The 12,280-nt window shown below is 35.2% G+C and overlaps 1 protein-coding gene across 1 annotated transcript in view; it reads left to right on the top strand.

The window, feature by feature from the left end:
- Positions 1 to 12,280, top strand: part of ASCC3 (activating signal cointegrator 1 complex subunit 3) — a 307,023-nt gene that overhangs the window by 184,970 nt on the left and 109,773 nt on the right. Inside the window, exons 26-30 of the mRNA XM_045843194.1 lie at positions 712 to 797; positions 3,083 to 3,249; positions 3,360 to 3,505; positions 3,633 to 3,753; positions 5,931 to 6,073. Coding sequence (XP_045699150.1) covers positions 712 to 797; positions 3,083 to 3,249; positions 3,360 to 3,505; positions 3,633 to 3,753; positions 5,931 to 6,073 — 663 coding nt within the window. The remainder of the gene's footprint in view (positions 1 to 711; positions 798 to 3,082; positions 3,250 to 3,359; positions 3,506 to 3,632; positions 3,754 to 5,930; positions 6,074 to 12,280) is intronic.

The raw sequence follows: 12,280 nt of genomic DNA, 5'->3' as shown, positions 1-12,280 counted from the left end.
AATAATCTGTATGTAAATTTGATTATTAGGACTACTTGTATTTTTTTTAATAATAAAAAGTATAACACCTAAAATATACACATCACTGGCATATTCCATAAAGATCAACATTAAAATTTAGACAGATTATTTCTCTTCAGAATTTTAAAATTAATAAAGATAATTTTTATTATAATCCTAGGAAAACTTACTTTGATTTGAACCCTAATTTTCTCTAAATAATATATATTGTCTCATAATTGTTTTATTTTTTCACATTATGTTAGAAGATAATTTTATTATAAAATCGTTTTTAAAAAATTACCTCTGTTACTTTTTACAAAATATTTAAGATTTTCTTTTTTTTTAAAAAAATATTTTATTTATTTATTTTTTTTTAGAGAGGGAAGGGAGGGAGAAAGAGAGAGAGAGAAACATCAATGTGTGGTTGCTGGGGGCTGTGGCCTGCAACCCAGGCATGTACCCTGACTGTGAATTGAACCTGTGACACTGGTTTGTAGCCTGTGCTCAATCCACCGAGCTACGCCAGCCAGGGCTAAAATACTTAAAGTTTTCTGTCAGTATTATGCTGCACTATATATTTCAGTCTTTGGATAAATGTAGATTAAGTTAATGACTTTTTCCCATTAATTTAAAATTTTAAGTCTTTCATTATATAAGATGCATTTTAAAAACACTCTTCATGGGAGTCTTTTTGTCCCCCACCTTTAGGCAGTATATATTGCACCCCTAAAAGCCCTCGTACGTGAAAGAATGGATGACTGGAAAATTAGAATAGAAGAAAAACTTGGTAAAAAGTAAGTTCTTACTTTTTTCAAAAGGTATGCTTTGAATAATCTAAAGGGACCAACCAATAAAAGATTTGCATAAAACAAATGCTTTTACAGTGATTTCCATTATGTTTTATTTAAAGGTATTGTACATTAGATTCCACATTTAAGTGAAATCATATGATACTTGTCTTTCTCTGGCTGGCTTATTTCACTTAGCATAATGTTGTAATGAACAAGCTGAACTAGGAAGCAAAATAGAGGCAGACTCATACATGGAGAGCAGGTTTACAGCTCCCGGTGTGGGGTGAGGATGGAGGGATTAAGCAAAAAGAAAGGGAAGGAGAAAGGGAAGGGTTGGGCAGGAAGAGAAGGAATGAGAAAGGAAGGGAAGGGAAGGGGAGGGGAGAGAGGAAGGAAGGAAAAGAAAAAACTCTTGGTCATGGACAACAGTACGGTGATTGCAGGGAAAAAGGGGTGGAGGATGTTTTAGGAGGTGTAAATGGTAATGGAAAAAATACAATTTAACAAGAAGATAATGTAACTACTACCAAAATGTTATCAGTAGTTCCATTGTTTTAAGTTTAAAAAATAAAATTCTTGAAAATGGATCTGTCTTTTGACCCTGCAATTCCACTGCTGGGACTATATCCTAAGAACGCTAAAACACCAATACAAAAGAACCTTTGCACCCCGATGTTCATAGCAGCACAATTTACAATAGCTCGGTGCTGGAAGCAACCTAGATGCCCATCAGTAAATAAATGGATCAAAAAACTATGGTACATTTACACAATGGAATCCTATGCAGCAGAAAGAAAGAAGGAGCTCCTACCCTTTGCAACAGCATGGATGGAGCTGGAAAGCATTATGCTAAGCGAAACAAGCCAGCCAGTGAAAGACAAATACCACATGATCCCACCTTTAACAGGAACCTAAACAACAAAACAAAGAAACAAGCAAAATATAACCAAAGATACTGAAATAGGGGACAGACTGACAGTGACCAGAGGGGAGAGAAGAGGGAATTTCAGGGGAGAATGGGAAGGGTTTACAGGAACAAATTTAAAGGACACATGGACAAAAACTAGAGGGAGGGTGGTAATGGGAGGGAAGTGGGGAGGGTTGGGTGGGTGGGCTGGAATGGGAGTAAAAGGGAGAAAACTGTACTTGAACAATGATTAAAATAAAGAAAACAAAAACAAAAAATAAAAAATACAATTATTTTATTTAATATGAATACTTTAATTGGCAAGATAATTTACCAAGCAATAAAAATTATTTGAAGTATGTGACTTTTTAAACAATATTTAAATATTGCACAAGATTATTCATTGTAGTATTGTTTTTAATAGCAAGATTTTAGGTAACCTGAGTGTCCATTAAATAAATTATGGTATAGTCACACAGTACAAAATGCTCTATAAAAAGTGCTCTTTCTTATTGAAGGAACGATCTCTAGAGATACTGCTAAAAATCTGTTAAAGAAAATATTCTACCTTTGTTTTTGCAAAATGGTGACAAATATAAATATGCTTCAGAATGAGAACTGGGTGACTGGAGACTAGGCATGCTACAGAGACTACTCACTATATATTCTTTGAAACATATGAATATATTACATATTCAAAATAGTAAGTAAAAGTAGAAAATGAATGAAAATAAGTAAAAGCTTTGGGAACACTACACTAGGAGTAGCTAACCTTACCCTTTTTAAAACATGTGAAAATTTTAGTGATATTTTTTAATTTTGAGTTTGCCTCCAAATTTCCCTCTTTCTCACTATAAAACAGTGCTCAGAATGAGGTGGTATATATTTGTCCCAGCCTCCTTCTTTATGTCCTAATATGTTTGAATCTGCCTATAATCTATAAAGAAAATTTCAGTCTGAGAAATGGAGCTTATACATAATCATATTCTTAATCAGTACCTCCTTTTATCTTAATAAGGCAATACTGGCCCTCAGTGGAAGGTTTTATTCCAGCATATTGAGAAGAAGGTTTGAACTCATCTCTCTATAACTCACATCGGGCAGAGAAACATAACCACAGCTAAGTCTGACACATTTTGTATCAGCATAAAAGTTATATTAGTATTTTGAATTCTTTATACATCCTTCATTTTATGGGAGAAAATCATCTTAAAATGCTTAAGAAATTTATTTTGGACTCAAGTCATAAAATATTTCAGAAATCAAAGGGAGATAAAGTGTCTTAAGCATTATAAAATATTATTTTGAAAGATATATTTTTGCCTTTTCAAAATCATATGTTACCTGAAAAATTAAAGGGATCATTTCTATTCCTCTGCAGAGTTATTGAACTGACAGGGGATGTGACTCCTGATATGAAATCCATTGCCAAAGCCGACCTCATTGTCACCACACCAGAGAAGTGGGATGGAGTCAGCAGAAGCTGGCAAAATAGGACCTATGTAAAGCAAGTCACAATTCTCATCATAGATGAGATCCATCTCCTTGGTGGGTACCACTGTATCTGAAGCCATTTTACAAACTTTGATTCTTGTACCTGCATCAGCCAGCATCAGGATTTGTTAAAATGATTAATATGTATTATTTTTATTTCCTAGGGGAGGAAAGAGGCCCTGTTCTAGAAGTCATTGTCTCTCGAACAAATTTCATCTCATCACACACAGAAAAGCCTGTTAGAATAGTTGGACTCTCTACTGCATTAGCTAATGCCAGAGACCTTGCCGACTGGCTCAATATTCGTCAGGTATTTCAAAGATTGATAAATCAGGCATTTGATAATGTGACTTAGGTAGCTGCAGTGAGGAGGCACTATAACATTATAAACTTAAATGTGAAAATTGCAAATGGCTTCTCTTTCATTTTTACTCTAGATGGGCTTGTTCAACTTCCGACCATCAGTACGCCCAGTTCCACTGGAAGTTCACATTCAAGGCTTCCCAGGTCAACATTACTGTCCTCGTATGGCTAGTATGAATAAGCCCACATTTCAAGGTAAGCTTCAGGTTCTTGGGATGAATAGCAACCATTTTATGTGATAGCCTTTAAATGCATCCTAAATTTGGGTTTCTTTGAAAGTGTGCTATTGCTCCAATTTCTACAGATATCCAACTATTTACCTCAACTGTATTAGATTTATAAATGATAAGATCTTTGTAGTACAGTAAATGTATATAACTTTAGATAGTAATCAGATCAGTCTAAAAATCTGTTAAATGTTTCATTATGGAAGTAGCTTGAACAAATGATAAATAGAAGCCACAGTAAAAACAGGATCATGTAATCGTACTTTTTAGCAAAAACCTTAAAACTTACAAATCTCAGTACTTCTTTTTTGCTTCTGTTTCTGTGTTTTATTTTTTGTTTTTCCCTTTCTAACAAATTAGGCAAACAGAAAAAAATTCAAGAATAACTCTCAGTTTATAGAACCATGTTTTGTTTAGGCTACATAAGGAATATTTATTATATCAATTAAAAATAACCTCCAAAATAAATTCTGTAATGTGAACTGCTGTTGATTGTGAACTGACAGTTGTGAGGTGACTTTTTAGCTGCTCTAATTAGCCCTATGACAGAAGCAAAGTATTGATTGTGAACTAGAGACCAATCTTGGCAGTTCAGATTATTTATACCTCCACAGAAGCATTGCACAAAATCACTAATGAACAATAAATCTGCTGTGAGCTGTTCAGGCACACCTGTTCTTGCAGCAGCAAAAATCCATTAAATGTGGAGGTTTAAAAAAGAGACATTCATTCACGATTATGTGTACAAATGACACCAATATTGTACTAATATGGTATTTTACACATTGTATCTCTAATATGATTCATAAAAGAATTGCTATTTATATTCTATAATATTTTGATAAATAGTGAGAAATAAGATAAATGAATTTATTTTTTATAGTATATATTGTTGAGTTTGCTTATTTTATTTAAAGAATGGCTGATTGCATATCAGTGATTGTGAAACAAAGCATTTTGCTTTGTGTAAATCAATAGTAAATAACTGAAATACACTTCTCTAAACATGGTATCAGCACAGCAGCTATTTTTATAAACTATTTAATTATACCCATGATTTATCATCATATTTCTTTGAGTTTAGAAATATGATTTTATGATAGCTTTATTTCTCACTACTAGAGTGTAATTATAGTCAAGGTCATGTTAACATTTCCATTACAAACCTTGTGTCTTAGCCTGTAAAAAAAAATTCTACAGCTCACATTTGAAACAAGAAATTATAAACTGGTTGTGTATATAATTCTTATATAAAAATTTTAAATCTCTCTATTTTAAGAAAGCTAAGTAGGCATAAGTATTAATTTTACTTGTGCCATTTTACAAGTTATTTTGGAGCCTGTCTATAGCAGAGAGATCTCTTTTTCAGTTAGGTCAAATAATATATGTGGCTCTTTGAGTTTTTTGTTGTTGTTGTTGTTTTTTCAATCTGAAAACCCAGTTTCCAAACTAATCCTTTCCTGTGGGTCAACTACCAGGTGCCATCATGCAGATACAGAGTCGGGCCTAGTGTTGTCTTCGGCTCTCTTCTACATTCTCTCATCTTCCCACTTAAAACCATATACGTTTTTAGAAAAACAGAGGAAAACATTCTCTGGCTTGTCTCTTACTAGTTTATTGATACAAACTCTCTTAATTCTCCATTTACTGTGAACAGGACAAAAATAAAAGGAATCTGTGGTTTTTCTTAGAGAATGTTCATCAGCCTGCAGGACTTGACTTGCTCTCCACATCCCAGGACCAGTTGACTCTGCAGTATCGTTCAGGCAGGCAGAGACCTAACTCAGAGATAGAAAACTCAACCTAAGATTTAGTATCCATATTGCAACTGTTACTGGAGAGTCTCAGCTTTTAAGTGTCTCTTTCCTCAGGAGCTCAGAGCAGAACTGGGAGCTAACAAAGCCGAATCTTCCCTGTGCCAGGCAGCGTGCTCCCTCAGGGCTGCCTTTCATTTCCTGCCCTTCCCCAAGTATGCTGGCAGTCCGTCTGTGGGTAGTTCCTCAAATAATGCTATGCTTGTGACCAAATTAAGAATTCACTTAAATCATTTACAACATTAGCTTTCATGTATCCCTTTGATATTCTAATAAATTCAGATTTCAGTATAAGTGGCTTACCATTTTATTTTCTACAACTTTTCAACAGCAATTCGAAGCCATTCTCCAGCCAAACCTGTTCTTATCTTTGTCTCATCGAGACGTCAAACTCGTCTTACTGCTTTGGAATTGATAGCCTTTCTGGCTACTGAGGAAGATCCAAAGCAGTGGTTGAATATGGACGAAAGAGAGGTATGCAGTCTATTTTATTTCTACTTCATATACATGTCAAATTAGTTTGTATTGTAGTACAATGGAAATTACATATTTAATTATGTTAGTTTTAATCTATGCTAACAGTTTAGTGTAACATTACAGAAATTTTGAAAATAATAGAGGAAAGAAGAAATGCATAATGTAATACTACCACTTTAACACTATTAATATTTTAATATATTTTCAGTATTTTTCCACTAAAAATTAATTGTTACATCTATATTTATCCCAAGTTTTTTTCTCTTTACCATCATCACTTGTGTGTTTTAATATTCAACTAAGTTTTCATAATATTTGAGTGTTTACTACCCTCAAGAAACTTAATTTTGTAAAATTAACTTTTTACAAAATGTATAATATGACCACTTTCAAAAATTTAGAAAACCCTAAGTATATAAAAATTAAAAAGCCTTTGTTATACTTTAACTGAGTAATACAATTCCTTAAAATTTTAATGATGCTTAATTTTTATATCTACATAGTTACATTCATTATGTAGCTATTCCATTGTATTTTTTGCAGTTTTTGAAAAATGACACATTTTTATTATAGGGTTTTTAATTTTTCACAGACTCCTAATTACTTTCCAGTAAGGCTATTCCGTTCGATGTTGTCACCATCGCTGTATGAATTATCAGTAGTATCTAAGAGTGACAGTTTTAGCACATCCTCATTTGTTGTAATTTATTGATATATTGTCAATTAAATGTTCCTACTACAATGCTTTAATGTGTGTCTTGATTTTTGTGTACTTGAACTTTTTTCATATGAATGTTTACTAATCATCTACTTTGTTTCTTTTTTGTCTCTTCATTCCTCTGGGCTTTATCTGTTGCAGCACACGTTTTCTCTTATAAACTTGTGTAAGAGCCTCAGCAAATTAAAAACACACACACATACCTACACATCTGAAACTTTATATAATTTTTCCCATATATATTTATTACTATATATACATGTGAATCTTTCATCTGCTTTACTAGTTAATTTTGCTAGTTCTAGTTTATTGATGACTTTTTATCTTACTAGCTTTTTACAAATAGAGTTTTGTCATTTCACATGATGCAGTCTGTTAGTATGGCTCCTACTACTGCTCTTCAGTGTAGACCCTTCTTTCTCCATTAATTAATGTATAATGAGTTTCCTTTCTTATATTTCTCCAGTTTTAAAAAAAGTATGTTCCTAGTTGGAGTTATGATAAAAAAAATAGGTGAAATTGGTAATAGAATTGTTTCATGGTCTCCCTTCTTCCTCCATATCTCCCTTTCTCATTTCATGCAGGCTGAAAAATAGTAAAAACACTATTTTTAACTGACTAGTATTCAAACTCAACAGTTTGCATTTTTCTCCCCTCCAACTTCTCATGACTTATTTAGGGTTAGTGGGCCCGTTGGATGATACTGTGTGCATTGCAGTCATGTGTTAACTAATGATAGCTAACTAATATTTCAAAATGTGCTTGCACAAGATCACAGATGATGACCTTATTTACTAATAAGTAGCAGACATCAAAATTAGTTTCATATAAAAGATATGACTCCTTGAAGTAGAGTGAAAGCTATCACTTTATTGTTCAAGTTTCATTACTTTTTAAATATTACTTGAATGTGTACACAAAATATTTATACAAGATAATAGTTCAAGATCAAAATAATTTTGTCAAAAGGTTTCTTATCCTGTGTTATTTAATTAGCATGCCCAGATAACCCCCCTATTGTGTCTAAACAGTATCTTGACTTAGGAGGCACATGCTAAAAAATAGATGTATGGACTATTGACAGTTTAGTTTATGTGCAGCATCGATCTAGGCTTAATTTTTTTCTCTTTTGTTTCATTCCTAAAAGTGTTCCAAATGGAGACTTTTCTTTGATGTCAAGGTACAAAGTACATACCTATTGAACACACTTTGGGATGTTGGCTGAAAGTACATATATATAGGGGCTGTGCGTTTAGCACATATGTGACTCACATTAAGCTCAAATGTGAACCTCATGTGCTCTTCCCGGGTATATTACAACTGTACTTTTTTTTTTTTCATTTTAATGTATGAGACCTAAGGAACTATGGACAGCTCAGCCATTGTGTAAAGTTACTTCTCTGTTTTGTATTTTTGTCAGCATAAAAATTTTTCATTACTGCTAATTAGAAACCATAGAATTTACTTGCAAGGTTTCTGCTGTTTTATGGAGTTTCAGTGCTAAAATAGGACAGCTAGAAATTGTAATTTCACTTCATCAAGACCATTTCAGGGCTAAGACAAGCCAGGCTTTGTTTCATCCCTGCCTCTGAAAGCAGTCTCCTTTCAAATAAAAATTTCAGAGGATTTGCAACTGATCACTATGAAATTCAATCTGATTATACCAAAACCTACTGTAAAGCAGGTGTTTCCACTGGTGAATCTCCTAAAACATCTTAAAATGGGAGTTCTTTTAAACACTTTAATTGTTGTAAGAGTTACTCTCCGTAGTTTCCTGGGATGGAAGCTTAGAGCTAATTCCTGCTGCTACTCCTGGTACAGTGTCAGGTTGGTGTTCTACAGCAAGACATAGTCCTCTGGGTAGGACTCCAGTGTTGACAATTGCGGCATTAAACGGAGGCATTGTAAGCACGGGAACAACTATCCTGGCAGCTGTGGAGCAGGGTGCCTGTGGTATAGGGCAGCACCAAAATCATTCTGCAATTGAATGGTGTTAAGTCGGGCGGTGTCCCTAGATATGGAGGTGGGAGAGGAGGGGGGGAGGGAAGACAGAAAAGAAAGCTGGGGCAAATCTGAAGAATATAGAGTTAGAATATGACTAAGGAAGAATGTATGTGTTATAATTTGTTTCTTAGCAAAGGCAAGAGGAGTTACCTATCTTTTTAACACAGTAAAGTTTCAAGGTAAATATTAGGAAAATCCCCTTCAAATGTATGTGAAATCATATTGCAACATGAGGAAACCATGAAAGTTATCCCTTTTATGTGGGCCATTATGAAGTAATTGTACCATATTTGCAGATACTTCTTGTCATAATTTTAAAGTTCATGGGCATATGCTGCCATGTCACTTGGATTCTCACTTTGACAGCCACCACTTCCACCATTAACCCCAAACTGTTGTTGGGTTTTTGCCCACTTTCTCAAGCTTCAAGTTCAAGACAGAAACATCAGAATGTCTGAGCTTCGGTCCCTATCATGCAGCAGAAATGGGGAATACCTTCTCCCCTTTGACTCACTTGAAGCAGATGTTCAGGTACTAGCTATTTATGAGCAGCAAAGTTCCGCTGCATTCCTTAGCTACCCAAACCCACTCACACACCATTCTCTCCTACCTATACTTTAAAAGAAAATTTTTTTTTAAATTTCTCCTAACAGTGCAATTCTCATTCATATATCCCAAATCCACTCATCTTTCCCCAGGGGAGACAACTGAAAATTTCATCATTGACTGCATTAGCCCTAGATCTCTCGGTTATATTGAGTCACCCTCTGGTTCTTTTGCATTCTCATCTCAGTAGTCTTTCTCTGGCCAGTGGACTACTTTATAAAGTTACCCGCAATTAACACATGCTGTACTCAACAGTGGAGGATAGGGAGAGGAACGAGAAGCAATATAAGATAAAATATGTGAAATATGTTTGTCCATATATGAGACAGGTAAGAAACAGGTAGAGGTCACAGTATTTGTTTCTGCGCCTGATGAGAAGGTCACACCAATATTTATGATTTATTTTCTCCACTGTCTATCACCTATACATTTCTTTAATCAGCCCCTAAGGTAATTAATATTCTTTTTCCAGTGAAGTAACTAAAACTGACTTTCTTGCAATACTAGAAATCAGATCTTTATATATGCTTAATACATAGGGCTTCGCTTTGATTAATTTTTCAAATGGATGCAGTAGTGTGAGAAGATTTCTCTAGTGTCCATGTACATTTTTTTCCTACCCTTATTGTATAGCCACAGCCCAATTTTTATATCAGGATCAGTCACCTAAATTACACCAGGAGAGCCCCAAATGGACATGTGGTTGTTTCACCTTCCAAGTAAATTGTTCCATCTCTTGACTATTAAGCCTTTAACCTAGCAGAGCTACAATTATAGAGAAAGGAAACAAAGTTTTTTGAAGTGGTTTAGTGGCTATGATTGCAAAATTCATCCCTATGGATTCATTGCTTGATTCCAGGAACTGTATATTCTGGCAGTGAGAAAAAATAGTATCATTTAATGATTACTCACTAGTTCAGAGCATACACTTCATCCTACAAGACAGCATTCAGCCTTGCCCAAGTGATGTTTCTCAGTTGCCAGGGTAGGTTATTAATTTATAAAGCCAATTTTTTTTGGCGAATGAGAGACCATCCTAAGACTGGCAGATCCCATAGCATCCATTATCTTAATCTGTCTCTATGAACCGAGTTCTGCAGTCTAAAACATTATTATACACAAAATCACGATGATGTAGAAGACATTCAGTAATTTTCCTTGAAGGTACTGGCAGAACCTGATGATTAGGAAAAGAGAACCAAAATCCAAAGTGTTCATTTTAGATACCATCTCAAGTAGATGTCCCCTCTGTGACCAAAAGGGTCAAATATAATCTCCTTACTAGTAGCAGTCAGGTATGTGATCCCAGAGAGAAGGTACTTTATCATGGGCCAGGGTTGTTTGCATTGGCGACATATTAGTCACCAAGCATTGGCAGTGCTGGGTCTGACTGAGGACGTGGAGGTCCGTGTCTACCCTGTGCATCATCTCATCTCTTCCATCATGGCACCGCTTAGTACATGAACCCACTGCACAAAATGCTGGGGTCGGCCTTGAGGCTGCCTGATATCTTAAGTAGGTCATTTTTGCCCACTTGATTATTAACAGCATCTTCTACACTGCTGTTAACCTTTTGGTAAACATCTTTATGAGATATAGGCAGTCTTTCACTCAGCAACCAGTCTAAAAATTCACCCACATAAAACTTCTGCCTTTATCATCACCATCCTCAAATAGCACACCTGCCAAGTTTCTGACCAAGAAATACTTGACATTCCATTTTTACTCTTTTCCTTGGAGTTGTCCCTGAAAGGGGCTGCCACACCACATCAGTGTACTTTACATAGTGCTGCCACAATCTTATTCAAAGCCATTTCTAATTTTTTTTTCTACTCAGTCAACCTGACATAAGAAATATCCCATGGGGCCCTAGGTAGGTTGAAGAAGAGAAAGTGTATCAGGAAAAGGCACACATATGGAGTTTTCATGAATTACCTTTTTTTGCATGCTTTTATTTTTTATTCACCTTTTTGTAGTTGCTTACGTATAATTTTATTGTAAAAGTTCCTTTTTTCTACTTTATTTTCTATTGTTTATTCTATTACAGTTGTCCCAATTTTTTCCCTTTTGCCCTCCTCCACCTAGCCCCCTCCTCTTTCCCACAGTCCATCCCCTCTTCAATGTCCATGTCCATGGGTCATTCATACATGTCCTTTGACTAGTCCCTTCCCCTTCCTGCCACCATTCCCCCCATTCCTCCTCCCCTCCTACTGCTATCAGTCTGTTCCATGTTTCCATGTCTCTGGTTCTCTTCATAATTACCTTTCATGATATTCTTCCATCTGGTCCTTTTATTTCTACTAATGACGGCCTGCTGCTATGCATATCGAAATATATAACTAGGTGGATCAGCTAACATCCAGCTCATGATCAGCAGCTTCAGTCACAAGTTTACCTGGTATCACATAGTCAGGCAGTCTTTCTTCTCCCTCCTCGAAAATATCCATAGAATAATAATTCTCTAACTTAAACTAGTATGTAACTCTTACTAGAATTCGTAAAGTATTCATTTATTTAACATTCATTGAATGTCTGCAACTTACCAAGCATTGTTTTAGCCAACTGACCCCAATTCTCAAGCAGCTTAAATGAAGAAGATACAAATTTCAAAATACACACATGATTAAACAAATAATATCGAATTCTGAAAATTGCTGTGAATAAAATAGAATTAGGGGATGGGAGGCCTTTCTAAATAGAATGATGGTCAGAGAAGACTTCTCTAAGGAGATGACATTTTAAGCTGAGAATCAAAGCATGAGAGCATGCCAGCTGCACCAAGAGAGAAGATGGCAGCATTTCAGGTGAAGGGAAGAGCATGTTAAAGGAGCTGCAAAGGTGGTCCTGTTGGAGCAGAATAAGCCTGGAGGAGAGTG

Source organism: Phyllostomus hastatus, unplaced genomic scaffold, assembly GCF_019186645.2.
Source record: "Phyllostomus hastatus isolate PE091 unplaced genomic scaffold, TTU_PhHast_1.1 phas_contig_40, whole genome shotgun sequence".
In the NCBI taxonomy this organism is placed as follows: domain Eukaryota; kingdom Metazoa; phylum Chordata; class Mammalia; order Chiroptera; family Phyllostomidae; genus Phyllostomus; species Phyllostomus hastatus.
This window is presented reverse-complemented; position numbering and strand designations above follow the sequence as displayed.